Source organism: Rhinopithecus roxellana, chromosome 6, assembly GCF_007565055.1.
Source record: "Rhinopithecus roxellana isolate Shanxi Qingling chromosome 6, ASM756505v1, whole genome shotgun sequence".
NCBI classification, from domain to species: Eukaryota; Metazoa; Chordata; class Mammalia; order Primates; family Cercopithecidae; genus Rhinopithecus; species Rhinopithecus roxellana.
In genome coordinates this window covers 61,884,265-61,902,984 of record NC_044554.1, presented here as the reverse complement: position 1 = coordinate 61,902,984, position 18,720 = coordinate 61,884,265, and the positions used below count along the sequence as shown (strand labels likewise).

At 36.6% G+C, this 18,720-nt stretch overlaps 1 protein-coding gene across 3 annotated transcripts in view; it reads left to right on the top strand.

Moving 5' to 3' along the window:
- Positions 1-18,720, top strand: part of MKLN1 (muskelin 1) — a 169,263-nt gene that overhangs the window by 85,688 nt on the left and 64,855 nt on the right. For all 3 annotated transcript variants that reach the window (XM_030932520.1, XM_030932519.1, XM_030932521.1), the window contains exons 8-9: positions 2,694-2,759; positions 17,463-17,575. In XM_030932520.1, the coding sequence (XP_030788380.1) occupies positions 2,694-2,759; positions 17,463-17,575 (179 nt within the window). The remainder of the gene's footprint in view (positions 1-2,693; positions 2,760-17,462; positions 17,576-18,720) is intronic.

Genomic DNA, 18,720 nt, shown 5'->3' with positions numbered 1-18,720 from the left:
AAAGCCAGATAAGTTGGCAGGCACCTGTTGTCCCAGCTGCTTAGGGTGCTGAGGTAGAAGGGTGGCTTGAGCCTGGGAGGTCGAGGCTACAGTCAACAATGTTCATACCACTGCACTTCAACCTGGGCAACAAAGTGAGACTGTGTCTCAAAAAAACAAAACAACAACCATAACAAAATAAATAAAAAGCAGATGTTTAAAACAAGATGTAGGTTCCTTAACCAGGTAGTAGAATTCATTGTTATATTAAAATTTTCTTTTTAAACCTTTTTGTTTTACTGCCATAACAGAAGGTTGGGCAGCTTTTACACAGAATATCATTATAAACTGCTTTGATAAATGCATGTTATAAAATTATAGGCTGTGTTGTATTGCCATACGCATGTTCTTGAAAAGCTTAAGTTCTACAAAATTGCTTGCTAAACCTAGCGGGTATATAAGAAAAATAGGCAGAAGACCATTCCAAATCTGTGGAACTTTATAACCAGCTACTAATAAAAACTAGTGTAATAATTATAATAAAAATAAATATCAGTACATTTAAATCTTCAAAGGTATTTATATTGAACATCATAGTGTGTTTAGACTTAAGCCCTGGGCTCATGACTTCATCTTTGAAATGTGGATCCTGGAGGGCATTTGCTTCTAATAAAGACTGTTTTCATCAAAACTTGAAATCAGATCCAGAGTATAGTCTTCTTCATGAATCCCTTATTTTCATATAAGGGGGAAGTTTTTGTCACTTCTTCATCTGTACTCACTGCTTTGCCAGATAGTTAACATAGTGGAAAGTATAGCAATCTCTTAATGCAACTGTTTGCATTAAAGGAAGGCAGTTCTGTGGATACTGAGCTTTTTTCATTGTGGTCTTCATGTATTGCTAAGGACTTCTCTTTAGTTGTGAGAAAGCTTTCTCCTGATAGTGTTGCACATTAATATGCAGGGGAAAATTGCTTAAGTACCTCCATAATTGATGTTAGATGAACATCATTCTCCTTTTTTATCAGTCATGTATGAGGTAATTTTCTTTAAAGACACGTATTATAGCAAACAGACTGTAATTGTGTATTTGCAAACTAATGGATTCAACATATAAAATACAAACTTACTGAAAATGAATTCATTTTAGTGCTTTCTTTTTTCCCTCAGACCTCTCAGGGATGAATATGCTTTCTTAAATCTACTCTTAAAAATGGTAATACTGACTGATGGGGGAAGAAAAGAAGAAAGGGCAAAAGCTTCAATGATAATAAATTGCACAATCTAAAGGCTTAACTATTAGGAGAAAGGATTTGGAGGGAACTTCTGGATGATTAGCCGCTGAATACAGTAGTAATGAAAAGCTTCAGTTTTGAGTCTTATTTTCTGTATATAAGAACTGACATTTCAGTCATTTTCATAGCACACTTGTGAAATTAGTATAAAATTGGATATTCTCCATTTTACATTAGGAGAAAGCCAATACAGGGAAACTTATTAGCCAAAGTAATATATTTCAACTAATAGGAGAGTTATGAAGAAAGCCTTAGGCTTTCTAGTTCACATCAGGTAAGACATTAGAATCTTATAACCTTTTGAACTACCGAAATGAAGTTATAACTTTTTATTTTTTTTTTTTGAGATGGAGTCTCCCTCTCGTTGCCCAGCTGGAATGCAGTGGTGCAACCTCGGCTCATTGCAACCTCTGCCTCCCGGGTTCAAGTGATTCTCCTGCCTCAGCCTCCTGAGTAGCTGGGATTACAAGCACCCGCCACCATGCCTGATTTTTTGTATTTTTAGTAGAGACAGGGTTTTACCATGTTGGCCAGGCTGGTCCTGAACTCCTGACCTCAGGTGATCTACACACCTTGGCCTCCCAAAGTGCTTGGATTACAGGTGTGAGCTACCACGCCTGGCCATAACTTTATTTATGTAAGATTTGGTGTAAAGTAAGATTAGATACAAGTTGAATAATAGTGTTCTCTTTTGGAAGTTTAAATAAAGTTTTACTGATTGTATTTAAACCTGCCAATTAAACTCTGATGGAAATAAGAATCAAAGTGAAGTAAATCTTAGATTTCTTCAGTCAGTACTTACATAAAGTAGTTGGTAAATTAGGTGGGAACTGATTGTTGAAATATTGGCACAAAATTAATACGTTATACAAAGTTATATAAAATAACTATACAAAGTACAAAATTGTACAAAAATTATACAAAATAGTTGTACACATTATACAAAATTAGTATCATTAATATAAAACTTGATAACATCTTTGTTTTTGTAAATAGTTTAGTAACTCAACTTTAAAACTGCTCATTATATTAACGAACTATGCCTAGAATATATACAGGAGATCTAATTTTGTATTGTTTTTGACTTTCACTTTGGCACCCAAGTGGCTTAGAGATTTTTGTTTTATGTTTTTGTATAATATTTTGTGTCTGCTGGTTTGTGGCATTGATCATAAATAAATCAAAAATAACTTCCAAGTCCATTCATGTCCTGAAAGCATTTGGAAAAAAGAACAAGATTATTATAAACACAGATTTGAGTCATACTGTTACTTTTATGAGTCCTTTTACTTATTCTTAATATTTTGAAAAAATAAGTGTAGGTTATTTTTACTACTGATTACAGACTTATGAATAAATTTACTCTGGGTATGCTGTTGTTTGTTATTCCTTTAAAAGAAACTATTATTTCTACTAAAGGTGATGGGGAAGATAACCGACCAGGAATGAGAGGAGGCCATCAGATGGTTATTGATGTTCAAACAGGTGAGTAGCAGTTGCAATGGAAAACAAAATCTTCATTGGCTACAGGCATCATCTAAACCAGGCAGTGACAGGTAAGGAAGGGTCGGGGGTGGGGGTGGCGGGCTCTTACACAAATGAAATTAGATTGCCTAAAAAAAGTGTAACATGCGGGCTTTTATGTGTGTATGTGTCTAGTTTATATGTGTTGTATTTTCATGGAAAACTGGTGTACTTCTGGATTTTTGTTGCGCTTATATTGTAGTAGAGTAATATGGGAATTACTGGAATAAAGAGAACTAAGATACATTTTCAGAGGAAGCAGATATCAAATTAGGCAGCCAAGTGTTGGTAAGTCCATTAATTGCTAAAAACTTTTCACAAGCCTGTAAATAATTTCATTGTTTTAGTTGTTGTTTTTTGTTTGTTGTTGTATTTTTTTCCTGCCTTTTAAATTTTGTTCTGAAGCTTGGTAGCAAACATGTTTCTTAAGTTTCTAAAACCTAGGAAAACTTAATTACCATAATATTTAGAGGTTAATGCCAACATTATAATAGGTCTCAGATTAGCTGCTTAAAAAGCAAATAATATCAATAATCTAGCATAGTTATATGTTATTATTGGATTTTAGAAAACTTTACTGCATAGAATACCACTCTTTCCAAGAGTAATGAATGCTCAATTCTACTGTGTGTTATGCCAAGTCATATTGCTTCGGGAATAAAATAATTGCTCTGGAGACTCATAAAATAATTAAGAATAAAAATGGTTACAATGTAGATACTAAGTCTTCTTGACATGAATTTATTTTCATAATTTTTGTAAGAAGAGAAATTATAACTTTTCTTTCAAAATTAAAAGCTAAATTTCTATGATCACCTCTGAACTGGTTTGAGATTGTTATTAGGGTCTCTTTGGAAAAGGTTCATTTTAAGGCAAATAGGAATTCACTTTCTTAATCTTGGTCCCTCTTTCCAGATGCCTTTCTGCCCTACAGAAATAGGCTTGAATTAGCTATAGAGTCTTAGGCATCTTTTCTTTCTGCCTGAGAGTATAATAAATATTCGTATGCTTATTTATTAAAGAGCCAGATTTATATACAAATTGGTTTTTTATCCAGAATAATTAAATAATTTATGAATATAGACATGAGAATTTATTTTTAGATTGTCTGCAGTAGCTTCCTCTTTTTTTGAACATAGAGTAGAATTTGTAATGCTTTTCTTTTTTCTCCAGCAGTACTATAAGGAAATTATTATTAAACATGCCCCCCCCCCAACCTTTTTTTAAAATAGACATGAGGTTTTGCTATGTTGCCCAGGCTGGTCTCGAACTCCTGGGCTGAAGCAGTCTGCCTGCTGGGACCTCCCAAAGTGCTTGTATTACAGGTGTGAGCTACCATGCCCAGCCCACCCTTTCAAACAAATTTGGTTATAGTATGCCATAATAATATACTAAATCTATGTTTATTTGAGAAGAGCCTTTACCTTTTAAAGCAAAATGCACTTTCCTTAAATATAAAAGTAATGTGGTTTACTTTAACAATTAAATCTCACCTTATCTGGGGGAGCAGAAGGAATTTTCGTAGTGCTTACTGCGTTAATTATTGATAGGTAAAGTACATGTTTAAGAAAAGAAAAAATTATCCCCTTTTTATAATCCATGAAATTTGAAAACAGAAAATTATTCAAAGAATAGGCAAATGTCATGACAGAACTTAGTGTGAGCAAGTCATTGAGAATTAAAATCTAACTTTTCAGGTCAGAGATCCTTGAAATATTTACAATAAAGTGATAAAGGCCTAGATATTTTTCTTTCTTTCTTTTTTTTTTTTTTTGATTTTTTTTTTTTTTTTTTTTTTTTTTTTTTTGAGACGCAATCTTGCTGTGTCTCCCAGGCTGGAGTGCAGTGGCGTGAAGGCCTAGATATTTTTCTATAATATTTTTGTTTTATGCATTAGCAAACTCTTGATGGTCAGGGTCCTTACCTCTACTCCCTTTAAAAAAAATATCTCAGCTAGGCACAGTGAGTGTCTCATGCCTGTAGTTGCAACACTTTGGGAAGCCAAAGCAGGAGGATCGCTTGATCCCAAAAGTTCAAGACCATCCTGGGCAGCATAGTGAGATCCCCCTCTATATAAGAAATAAAAAAAAATTAGCTGAGTGTGGTGGTGTATACCTGTAGTCTCAGCTACTCGAGAGGCTGACTCAGAAGGATTGCTTGAGCCCAGGATTGGAGGCTACAGTGAGCCATCATCACACCACTGCACACCTGCCTGGGCAACAAAGCAAGACCCTGTCAAAAAAAAAAAAAAGGAAAAATGTTATTTGAGTAACTACTGTATTTACTGTAGAAATTATAAGAAAGCGTAGTGAGAGTGACTATTATAGTCATGGAATTTTCCTCCAGATGGACCTTTAAAGGAGTAATCTCTTTTTGATAGCTTCTAAGGAGTTTTTATAGGTTAGTGAAAGTGTACAAAGAAAAATTGGCCTATATCCATACTTCAGTATTGGCAGCACTTTATAGAAAGCTGCAGAAGTACTTTGGAAATACACTTTTACGCAAATATTTCTACCACAGGAAATCTAGGGAATTACCCTGTTAGTAGAAGATTTTTTAGTTAGAGCCATTTTGCACCCATTTGGAGTGTTTCTTTTTTTCTTTTACTCGTTATGAATTCTGGGTCAAACTTTATTTAGGCCCATGGTGGATGACAAAACTAGATTTTTCAGCCTTAAAAAGGAATCATGGGTGGTCATTTAATATACATTGTCCGTTGCTGAAGTTCTCATGCTTTTCAATATGTTACCATTGCCACGTATAGTGTGGAAACAGTACTAATTATACGTGGACATTGAGGTTGAAAGGATTTCACCAGATTCAGGTGATCCTTGTTATCAGTAATAGAGATGGCATATAAAACATTTGGAGGTGGAATTCCTCTTTTTTTTTTTTTTTTTTTTGTTTTCGTTTTTTGCATTCAAAAAATATGTTTCCAAGAAGAGCTATCTGAAACCTTTTGTCGACATTTTGATATCTTGGTATAGAAATAGGGATAGAAGTGATGATTCCTTTTAAATTTATCATTCACTATAGAGGGGAAGACTAGAAGGACACATACCAAAATATTGACCTTAGTTATGTCTGATCGTACAATTAGCAGTGATTTAACATTTTTGTATTTAAAATGTATTTTTAAAATTTTCTACTTAATTATAAGTTGGAGAAAATTTTAATCAATAGCATTCGTTTTAGGAAGAGAACTGTATGTATTGGTGAAGGTGCTTTGCAGTACAAAGTAAAATACTGAGACCTGATTGTGGAAGGAACTATTTTTGCAACACTAAGAAAAATTGTCTCATTAGGATCAGAGAAAGGGAAGAAGAAATAGAAAGAGATGGCTGGGTGCGGTGGCTTATGCCTGTAATCCCAGCATTTTGGGAGGCTGAGGCGGGTGGATCACCTGAGGTCAGGAGTTCTAAACCAGCCTGGCCAACATGGTAAAACCCCATCTCTACTAAAAATACACAAATTAGCGGGGCGTGGTGGCAGGTGCCTATAATCCCAGCTACTCAGGGGGCCGAGGCTGGAGAATTGCTTGAACCCAGGAGGCGGAGGTTGCAGTGAGCCAAGATTGCGCCATCACACTCCAGCCTGGGGGACAAGAGCAAGACTTTGTCTCAAAAAAAAAAAAAAAAAAAAATTGGAAATAAATCGGGGGTGTTCAATCTTTTGGCTTCCCTGGGCCACATTGGAGGAAGAATTGTCTTGGACCACACATAAATACACTAATGATAGCTTATGAGCTTAAAAAAAAAGATCACAAAAAAAGTCTCATAATATTTTAAGAAAGTTTACAAATTTAAGTTGGGCCACATTGAAAGCCATTCTGGGCCTCGCGCAGCCCATGGGCTGCAGGTTGGACAAGCTTGAGATAAGTGGTAAGTAGAGCCAGAAGGATGGCAGAATGCCACATTTCATGACGTGACTCTTTCTTTACTCACCAAATTCTTAGAAGTTTTCTCTAGTAAAATTGATTTGGGAGTTGATTTTTATTAATTTTTTTGTGGTAGAAACTGGTGAGACAATTAGGTTGGGGTTCAAACTGAGGTAGGGCAGTAGTGAGGCAACTTCTGTGGATTCCAGTGTCTGGAAGCAGAGAGAAATACAAGGAAAGATGCCCTGGAACTCAATAGGAAAAGCTCTGAACTTTCACAACACTAAAATTACGGTTCAGGTTAAATTAAACAGGTCTCTGGTTGTGCATGTGGGTAATCCAGGAATCTGATCAGGAGAAAACAAAAGAAACCAGAAAACACTATTCAGAAGTCTAACAACTTTCACACCGTGGCATTCCCAATCTTTTGTCTCAGCTAGCTATTGCTGTTCATTTTTTGTTCTCATGATAGTCTTTAAATGGTGTGCAAAATTTTTGTCTTTGTGTAGTTTTCTGGGAAGATTCATTTTATATATATATATATATATGTATATTTTTTTTTTTTTTTTTTTTTTTTTTTTTTTAGATAGAGTCTCGCTCTGTTGCCCAGGCTGGAGTGCAGTGGCGTGATCTCGGTTCACTGCAACCTCTGCCTCTGGGGTTCAAGCGATTCTTCTGTCTCAGCCTCCCAAGATAGCTGGGGTTATAGGCGCCCACTCAGCTAATTTTTGTATTTTTAGTAGGACACTGTTCTGCCATGTTGGCCAGGCTGGTCCTGAACTTCTGACCTCAAGTGACCATCCTGTCTTGGCCTCCCAAAGTGCTGGGATTACATACATGAGCCATCGTGCCTGGCCTCATTACAGATATTCTTAAAGAGCTTAATCCCTTAATTTTTGACATTTTATGGTAAGTACTGCTGAACCAGGTATTCAAATAAAGTGTCTTCATACAGGTGATATTCATTATTGAACAAATATTATTACAAAGTAAAACATTGCCACCTTTCTACTACTCTTGGTTTTTTTCCAGAATTTTTGTTGCTAGATCAGAGATATGTGAGAAAGAGAGTGGTAAGAGGTGAAGTCAGAGAAATAGCTGGGGAGACAAATTGTGTTGAGTTTTTTAGGACTTTGTTTGGGACTTTAACCTATGTGCAGAGTGAAGTGGGAAGCCATTGTTGGGTTTAAGAAACGCTATGAACTGACCTTGCAGTTTAACAAAACAAATTGAGTGAAGGGTAGCGAGTCCTTTAAGGAGCCTGTTGCTCATCTGAGAAGTGGTTACAGCATTGGCTTATACCAGAATGGTAGTAGTAATGTTGAAAATTGGTCACGTTTTGGATGTATTTTAAAAGGTATCATATAGAGCTGACAGGATTTTTTGAGGAACTGGATGAGGAGTGTGAGAAAAAGAAGCTAAGGATGACTTAAAGTTTTGACCTGAACAATTAGAAAAATGGTGTAACCATTCTCTAAGATGGGTACGAGAGGATCCCATATGGTGGGTTGTTCAGCAACTTGATTTGAGACAAGTTAAGTTTGAGATGCCAGTTAGACATCTACATAGGTATGTCAAGTAAGCAGTTGGATATATTAGTTTGAGGTTCAGGAGATAGATCTAAGCAAAATAATAATTCCCTCTGTATGTATGTAACACTGTTCAAACCATTATTACTACAATAATTTCCACATTGGGCCGGGCGCGGTGGCTCAAGCCTGTAATCCCAGCACTTTGGGAGGCCGAGACGGGCGGATCATGAGGTCAGGAGATCGAGACCATCCTGGCTAACACGGTGAAACCCCGTCTCTACTAAAAAATACAAAAAACTAGCCGGGCGAGGTGGCGGGCGCCTGTAGTCCCAGCTACTTGGGAGGCTGAGGCAGGAGAATGGCGTAAAACCAGGAGGCGGAGCTTGCAGTGAGCTGAGATCTAGCCACTGCACCCCAGCCTGGGCGACAGAGCCAGACTCCGTTCCCCCCCCAAAAAAATTTCCACATTGTTTTAGAGTTGTTCACATAGGTATTGTGTATACCATTTCTGTCTCTCCAGCTTCCCAGCCCCCATGGACAAGGGGGAAGGCCAAGGATCTTGCCTCATTTATTTTTATGACTAGAGGGCCTAGTATGAAGTAGACATGCACTAAATATTTGTTGGATTGGACCAAAGTTTTAAAATTCATTTTCCTTTGGGTAGAAAGAAAAATATTTTCTGTGGTGGATCTGTTTTATTGGTTATATTCAAACATATTCAAATTTTCGGATTCTGCTTGTTATACCATTTAGACTATGCTTCCCAAAGCTGTAATTATCATTACTTTGGGATCTAGGTAGAAAAACTAAATACAGAGCTTTGCATTTGTTAAAGTAAAATTTGTTGCTTTCTGAACTTGGTTTGGGCTCAAGTGCAGAGTCTGGTATATCCTTGGGTTTTTCTCTCCAAAATTTCTTCTCTGTTTCTGTTATGACTATTAGTAGCATGATTTACTGAGGGCTTTCATATACTGTTAGTATTTATTTAATCATTTAGGTACCATAGCTGTGTTATTGATCAGCAGTTATCTTAATTATCAGGTTGATCTTAATCACTTTCAAAGAGATTGTATTTTATCATCAATCTTTGAAAGAACCTTTCTAGTTGGATCTTAATGATATGGCAGCCAAATATAATAGGTAGGTGTTAAGTTTGTGGGAAGGAAGGATGGGTGTCTGACATCCCTGAGATTGAATCCTGGCTCTAACCTTGACTTCTTGTTCAATCTTGAATGAATTGTATTGATTTAAATGGTGATAATAAACTAAGTAATTGTGAGAGTTAAATGAAATAATGTATTTTATATATGCGTATATTATTTATATAACATGCATTTGATATGCCATATATTAATATGCAGCAGTGATTAATTATGCTGAGATAATTTTATATAACTCAAAGGAATTTTCTTTTGTTTTTTTTTGTATCATTGGACAAAATTTCACTATGAAAATGTTTTGAAGTAATTAAAAAATTAGGCCGGGCGTAGTGGCTCAAGCCTGTAATCCCAGCACTTTGGGAGGCCGAGACAGGCGGATCACGAGGTCAGGAGATCGAGACCATCCTGGCCAACACAATGAAACCCCGTCTCTTAGAAAAAAAAAAAAAAAAAAGTAATTAAAAAATTTTTGAAAAAGTTTAAAACAATTTGAAAAGCAGTGTTGAGGGGAAAAAGTAACTCACTCATAATTCCACATTCTAAAAAACCAATGTTATTTTGGTAAATTTGTTTAATCTTTTATATAATTGGTGCCTTAGGGAAGGGAAACCATAAATATATTTATAATATTTTTGAGACAAAATACTAAAGTGCATATAAGAATTTTGTTGATGAAGATCAGGTAGGTTTAGTAGTAAAGAATAACTTTCTCTAAGTAGAGTTTGAACAACCAGGAAATTCCATGTTAACAAAATTGGTACATAAGTAGTAAAATATAGTTTAAAGAAGCTCAGTTATTATTTTAAATACGCATTTTGAAGTTTTCCAGCACAAGGGTTCTTTATCTGTTGAAGTTAGGTGCAACATGTTGTCTATTTGCAAATTTTTTCTAGGAAGAGAATCCATGGCTTTAGATAATCAAAGAGACTCTTATTAACTCACAAAATTAAGAACACTGGCCAGACATGGTAGCTCATACCTATAATCCCAGAGTTTTGGGATGCCGAGATGGAAGGATCACTTGAGGCTGGGAGTTCGAGATCAGCCTGGGCAACATAGCAAGACCTCTGTCTCTACAAAATATTTTTTTAAATTAGCCAGGCGTGGTGACAAGTGCCTGTAGTCCCAGCTGTGTGGGAGGCTGAGGCTTGGATAGCTTGAGCCCAGAAGTTCGAGGCTGCAGTGAGCTATGATTGTGCCACTGCACTCCAGTCCAAGCAACAGAGCAAGATTCTGTCTCTAGAAATTTTTTTTTAAAAAGAACACCTTCACTAGAGTAAAACTTCATAAAGTTAATTTTAGCTTATTTAATATGGCTTATATTTTAAAGCAATTGTTGCTTCCCGGTGTTTCATATACCTTGTTTTCTTAGATATTAGAAACTTAGTAGTACGTAGATTTTATTTTCTTTTTTTAGTCTATAGGGTTTTTTCCCCCCATATTGCTGCCTTCTCTAAGGATACAGTGACCATTTTAAAAGGTGTATGATGGCACAAATTTTATTAATTAATTTTCAAAGCTTTCTTCCATCCTAAGGGAGTCCTATCATTCATGCCATGGTAGAGAAGGAATGTTGTATTTTGTCCTACTGGATTTGTCCTACTGGATCAGTTTTATTAATTGTAATCCCTGTACCTGGCATCTCTCCATAAGATTCTTCAACTGTGACTTAGTTTTCAACTGAGATAAGAACAGTGAATAGAAAGAGAGAAAAGCCATGTCTATTTTGTTTCCGTGTGGAAGTTTGCTGAGTTAGAAATGTATTAATAAATTTCCATTATGTTAGGCTGTTCCTTGTTGTGTAACGCTCATTACATTTTGAGAACCTACAGTTTAAGCCTTTTTCTTCTTTCGCAATCAGAACAGGTATGAAGACTTAGGCAAAGCTCTAATATTTGGTATCTACAAAAGAAGTTGATGGAGAGTTGCTTGTCACTTGGAAGAGCCCTTCTGTAGAAATTTGAACCTTTAACTATTCTGTAGCTATTATATGAAAGTGCTTTTATTTATTATTTTTAATTATTTAATTAATTTATTTATGTATTTATTTATTTATTTATTGAGATGGAGTCTTGCTCTTGTCGTCCAGGCTGGAGTGCAATGGCGCAATCTCAGCTCACCGTAACCTCCACATCCTGGGTTCAAGCGATTCTCCTGCCTCAGCCTCCCGAGTAGGTGGGATTACAGGCATGTGCCACCACGCCCGGCTAATTTTGTATTTTTAGGAGAGCCAAGGTTTCTCCATGTTGGTCAGGCTGGTCTCGAACTCCCGACCTCAGGTGATCCTCCTGCCTCGGCCTCCCAAAGTGCTGGGATTACAGGAGTGAGCCACCACGTCCAGCCTGAAAGTGCTTTTATTTTGTGGTACCACATACAGTTTTTCTTGATGTTCCTTAAAGAAACTTGAAGGGAGTGCCTAAACATGGGTTTTGGTTGCTATTACGAATTTATTCATGTGGCTGTATTTCTGAAAGTAATGTGCATCTTTCTTTTACACAGTTAACAAAGTAATTCTGAAATGCAGACTTCATTAAGAATACAAAATATATTGTCATAGGCATAACATTCAGCCTTTTAGCAAGGAAAGTGACTGTATGTTGAATTCACCCAAAAGATTTAGATAGTGTTGTAACCATAGCTTTACATAAGAATACAGTTCTATTTAAAAAGGGAGGCAGTGAATCCAGTTGATAATCTGCTGGGTCATGATACTTCAAGGGGATGGCTTAAGAAGGGAAGGGTAAAGAACATATAAAATATTTTCCCCCTTACCATTTATTTCTCTCTTCAAAAATTGTCATGTTAATTTAAGTCTTACTAAACTTCACTTTTAGAAGGATTTAAACTCTTCATCTAATTATTATAGAGTTTTATTTCTGCCTTAAAGATAAATTTGTGTTTCTTAAAACCTTTTTTTAAAAAAATTTTGTTTTTCTGTCAGTGTCTAAACTAAGAATTAAGGTAACTTCTTTCACCAGCCTGTTAACCCTTCCCCTACCTCTTCTTTTTGATACATGAATTTTGTCTAAGTTTTGGGTCAGGGCTATGTCAATGCATAGTATATGCATCTTATACAGTGTCAAAGTGGAAAAACTGGAAAACTGATTTAATTGCAAAAGCAGTGTGCCATCTTGTGGAGGGTTATGCAATCAGCACAGTCTGATTTATCCTAAAAATCAAAGTAGAAGACAGATATTGCACTTGGGCACTAAAAATAAAAAGCCTGTTGCATTGTGCAAAAAGACACTGAGATATCTTTATATACCTTACATTTCTACATTATTTTTAGTGCATATAAGATGTGTAGATTAGTACTACTGGTAGTAGGTAGCTCCAGAGTTTGTTTTATACTGGTACCAAATTGGTACATGTAGTATACCAAAGAATATGGTTGAATTTTAGCTTTTGTGGCCTAAGTAATGAAAAATAGATTGATTGGTGATTGATTGACTCAGTGTTTTAGAATGAAATTTGTTTGACATTTCGAACATAAGCTATTACTGGCCACTTTACCGCCAATCCCTGTCATTCTCAACTCCTTCAGTCAGTCCTGTATGCTGCAAGTTCAGATGTTACCTTGTTACCCCTCTGCCTAAGATCTTCTGTGGCTTCTCCACTGTCTGTGTGGAATCAAGTTCAAAGCCCTTATCCTGTTATTTAATCCCTTCCATGATCTGGACTGCCTGTCTTTTAACCTCCTCTCCACCTCCTACCTGTGCTTTCTTTTAAATCAAACAGTATTTTTATTCATCATACAGTTTAACCATTTAACATGCATTCTTCAATTTAATTTAATTCTCACAGCAGCTTTATGGGATGGACACTGTATCACATCTTAGAGACTGAGAAACCAATAGTTAAGGAACTGTGTGGTGGTCACATAGCTGTGGTGATAGAGCCAGGATTGTAGCCAGGATTTGCCTGGCGAGAGTACACGTTCCTTAAAACACTTTTGATGTGTTTTTCTGTCTCTATACTTTTGTTACTCTTTTTACTCTGCTTGAAAAGCCCTCTTTTTTTTTTTTTTTTTTTTTTTTGTTCTGTATCCTGCCTTCCTGCTGGTGCATAGGTCAAATACCACTGTCACCATGAAATCTCTTCTGAGTCCCCTCAGCCAGATATACTCTCTTCCGTCTTTTGAACCCTCATGGTGCTTTTTACCTTGTTTACCTTTCTTATGACATTTAGTCTGCCTTGCGTTATGTTGATCTGTTTGCCTGTTGATATTCTTGACTAGATTGTAAGTTCCTTGAGGATAGGGACTGGGGACTATGTCTTTTTTCTTTTTAATTCTCTAAAGTGCTTTGCTAATTCTCAGTACTCAAAAAGTGTTGAATAAACGTTCCTCAAAGTGCTGGGAGAAATGGATAGACACTATAGCCTATACCCCATTCAGAAAAAATATAGAGAAGGGGTGAAGGGGTTGCTCCTTGAAGAGGATTGTACTGCCCCAGATGTAAATGAATTATTACAGAGCGTATAAGCACGAGAATGCGCTTCCCTAACTAATCTACTACCCTGCTGCAAATATTAATACTTTTTTTTTCTCCTTTTTACTTCCTTACTTCTCTCTACAGTTTTCTCCAGTTATATCCATAATTTTTAAAGGTCTTTGATATCCTTTGTACATTAAATAATACCTTTTCTGGTGTCTGTTTCCGGATAATAGTTCTTCTTTGCATGACTTAAATAATTAGATGAATTAATTAAAATTTTTGTTATGCATTTTCATTCAGGTATGTCAGAAGGCTCAGTTTCCATCCGATTCATTTAATTTTACTATTAAACTTCAGTTGGGACCACAAAGCCTTCATGGATAGGAATGACATCTTGGCTTAATTCCATTAGGATGCTTACTGCGTGCCAGATTTTATTTTGCTCAGCTATCAATGAGGCTGTTGTGGAAATGTGGGTTTTCTTTGCTGTGAGAATTTATGCGTACAAAGAGACCTGCTTTTCAGAAAGAACATTGAGAACCCAGAGCCCAAGAGGAAGGGTTATTAAAGTTAATGAACCAGGGTAACCTTATCCAGAGGGTACCCAGAAACACTGTAAAACAAAAGGTCAATTGCTATTGCTATTTTAGTTATATACCCCTCTCCAGGCTTCAGAATTTAACAGGGTTAATTTCCTTTTAGTGAGGCCTTGGCAAATAATTTTTAAGCCAGATGAAAATTCTTTAATTTTTTTTTTTTTTTTTTTTTTTTTGCTGTAAAATTATGTGTCTGAGTATTACCGTGTGCCATTTTGGAAACAGAATGTTACTTAACTGATGATAATGGATTGTTTTATAGTTCCAAGATAGGACAGTTTTTTTGGTAGTTTAAAATAATTGGCATTATTTCACACTTATACAGTGCCAAAAGTGTTTTATGTACTGAATTAGGCATGTAGTCAGTTATAATATCATTTTTATTGTACTTAGTAACTATAGAGTATTTTTCATTTTTATGCATATTTTAAAGGTAGAAATGATATTCATACTTGTCAGCCTTCAGAAAGTTTTCATGTAACTTTTTTTTTTTTTTAAGATGGAGTCTCGCTGTGTTGCCCAGGCTGGAGTGAAGTGGTGCAATCTCAGCTCACAGAAGCCTCCACCTCCTAGGTTCAAGCGATTCTCCTACCTCAGCCTCTTGAGTAGCTGGGATTACAGATGTGTGCCACCATGAAAGGCTAATTTTTGTATTTTTGGTAGAGATGGGATTTCACCATGTTGACCAGGCTGGTCTCGAACTCCCGACCTCAAATGAGCCACTGTGCCTGGCCTCATGTAACTTATATCTGAAGGACTTCACAACACTGAGAGTTTTGCAGACGAAAAAACTAAAACCTAGGAGGTTTAAATGATCTGTACTGATCACCCAGTTAGTACTAGAACTTAGTCGTGTTCCAGTGGCCTGTTCTTATCCAGAAAACAGTGAAACATTTTTTTTTATTTCCCCAGGTATTTGGGGGATAGAAGAGACAAATCACTTGAAAAATTACTTAGAGTTTGAAATTATATGCAGATATGACAGCAATCTTGTAGAAGATAGCCTAACTCTGTGAATGACAAAAGGTTTTCTTAAATAGTCTTCTGGTATTTCCAAGTACGCTTTGAATTGTAACCCTGCATGGTGGGATGTAACTTAGATGACAGCTTCCATATATACAGGCCTAAAGCGTGTTAGTTAGAGAGTACATGACTTTACAGTTTTCATATAGTGTTTTATTTAACATTAAAAGATAATCATTGGTGAGCTTATACAACTGGTAGACTTAAAACAGTTACAAGGGGAAATATTTGAAGAAAGGAAACAACTTTTTTTGTGTGTTTTATTTTTTGAGACAGTCTCACACTGTCACCCCAGGCTGGAGTGCAGTGGCGTGATCTCAGCTCACTGCAACCTCTGCCTCCCAGGTTTAAGTGATTCTCCTGCCTCAGCCTCCTGAATAGCTGGGATTACAGGCGCCTGTCACCACACCTGGCTAATTTTGTTGTATGTTTAGTAGAAACAGGGTTTCACTGTGTTGGCCAGGCTGGTCTCAAACACCTAACCTCATGATGCACCCGCCTCAGCTCCCGAAAAGTGCTGGGATTACAGGCGTGAGCCACCGCGCCCAGTTGGAAACGCACTATTATTGCATAAAGAAAGGGCCAGATGGGGTGGCTCCTGCCTATAATCCCAGCACTTTGGGAGGCTGAGGCAGGAGGATTGCTTGAGGCCAGGAGTTCAATACCAGCCTGGACAACATAGTGAGCCCCTGTCTGTACCCCCACCACTCCCCAGAAAAAATGTTAGCTGGGCATGGTGGCACATGCTTGTAGTCCCAGCTACTCAAGAGGCTGGATCGGGGGGATTGCGTGAACCCAGGAGGCTGCAGTGAGCTATGATTGCACCACTGCACTCCAGCCTGGGTAACAGAGACCCAGTCTCAAAATAAATGAATAATGAAAATAAAGAAGGATGTATGATACACAGTGTTATATGTAAAGATTCATTATTCACTGAGCAAGAAAATCAGTTTTGTCAGTGATAAAGTCTGTGAATATAGTAGACATTTCAGAGTCAGAAGAAACCAAATTCTCAAGATACTTAGAATGACTTAAAGGATAATTTCTGATGAGTTAAAAGTACCACCATATATTTGGAAAAATTTTCCCCAGTTTTTATAGGAATATCAAAGCTACGGATCTCTTTTTCTTAAGATATCTAATTTTAACTGAAAGCTAGTTTTAGCCATTGTTTTTGATATAGCAGTAGAGAGAAATTACCTTTAATATGACTTTCTTCAAAAACAGCTAAATGTTCTTATGCTATATTTTTACACTATATATTCCTCTGGAGTTTTTATTTTTTACAATCTGAATTTAAAAATTCCATAGCGGGGCCGGGCGCGGTGGCTCAAGCCTGTAATCCCAGCACTTTGGGAGGCCGAGACGGGCGGATCACAAGGTCAGGAGATCGAGACCATCCTGGCTAATACGGTGAAACCCCGTCTCTACTAAAGAATACAAAAAACTAGCCGGGCGAGGTGGCGGGCGCCTGTAGTCCCAGCTACTTGGGAGGCGGAGGCAGGAGAATGGCGTGAACCTGGAAGGCGGAGCTTGCAGTGAGCTGAGATCCGGCCACCGCACTCCAGCCTGGGCGACAGAGCCAGACTCCGTCTCAGAAAAAATAAATAAAAATAAAAATAAAAATAAAAATTCCATAGCGGATAAAAAGTGGCTACATTATTAAGAAGCTGGTAAATGTAAAGTTTTCAAGGCCAAACACAGAAGCTCCAAACCAGCTGCACATTAGATTTTTCTGGGATACTTTGCAAATACAGACTCATTTTTACCCATTGAAAACCTGTGCAATCAGAATCTTGGGAGATGCCTCCTACTTATCTGTATTTTTATAAATCTCTCAAAATAGTGGTTCTGCAGCATCCATTCATGCTTAGGATATACTAGTCTAGTATATATTTGAGAGAGTTTCAGGTTAAAATTTTTATTTTAAAATTTATTTAGATGTGCCTTCTTAAGTGGTCTTAGAAGCAGCTGTAGGTTTGGGTGCCTATGCTTGTTTTGTCCTTTTTTTTTTAACACATATTTTTCCGATTTTCATAGAGACTGTTTATTTGTTTGGTGGCTGGGATGGAACACAAGATCTTGCTGACTTCTGGGCGTACAGTGTGAAGGAGAACCAATGGACGTGTATCTCTAGAGACACTGAAAAAGAGGCAAGTTCTCAGACTTTTCATCCATCTCTATTACAGTAGGGGCGTAGATGTGCACTTGATTTTCGGCGTGATTATATTCTTCACTAATGTCTATCAGCAGTAGTAGCAATAGAGTTTGTGGTAAACAGATTTTTTTTAAGTACTCTTGAATTTCAGCTTCTATAACTGGCTCTTCAGCTACTGATACACAACCAAATCTGTTTTATAGAGAGAGATAGAAATGGGGATTTCTAGAAATGTAACTGTGTAACTTTTTTTGCTCATGTCTCCACTACCTCTATTCTTATTTTTAACGTTCATCTTATTTTTATTTCTTCTGCAATATTGTGCTTTTGACACTCTCACTATCTCACTATTTTGGCCCCTGTTATTTTATTATATGTCAGTTTTCATAAATGATATATCTTTTGTTAAAATTGTACATATGTATGCATGTGCATGTCTATGTATGCACATATACATAAAGCATTTCCATAGTGAATAAGATGGCTTAGGTTTATGGCTTTGAATTAAGTGCATGATTATATCCTGGAGTAAAGCAAATATTGATTCATTTATTATTTTTTCAAATCGTTATAGAACATTTTAATTGCACTCGCCATTTAAACTGTTTCAGGATATAAAGTGAAAAATGAACTGTAAGAAAACGGTAGGAGCCTCAAATGAAAAGGAGATAAAAAGGCCTAATTCATAACCCACTGATTTTGATCTAGGAAGGCCATTTCCAAAGATCTAGTGCTGTGTCTTTAATCCTGGGGAACTAGGTTCTTGCTTACTCTGAAACTATGTTAATAAAAACTGTTTAGGGATTAATCACTGGACAGTTTTTATTTTTTCAAATACATGTTGAAATTCTGATTTACTTTTCTTACCCCTGGGAAAGGATATGTAAGTGGCCTTCCTTTTTCAGTATTGAAGTACTGTTTTCTGAAATTATTATTTCTGTCTTCAACAAAAGGCAAATCTTAAAAAAAAAAATTAACTTTTTTCTACTAAAGTATCATAAATCTAGGGTGATGACTCTGTAATTATTCTTGTGTTAAGCCTAGGTTTCATCCTAAAATCCTCTTCTTCAGTGAATGTGTCTAATTAGTGCCTAAGATCCAACAGTTCTCCAAGTGCCTGGCATGATCCAACAGGTCATC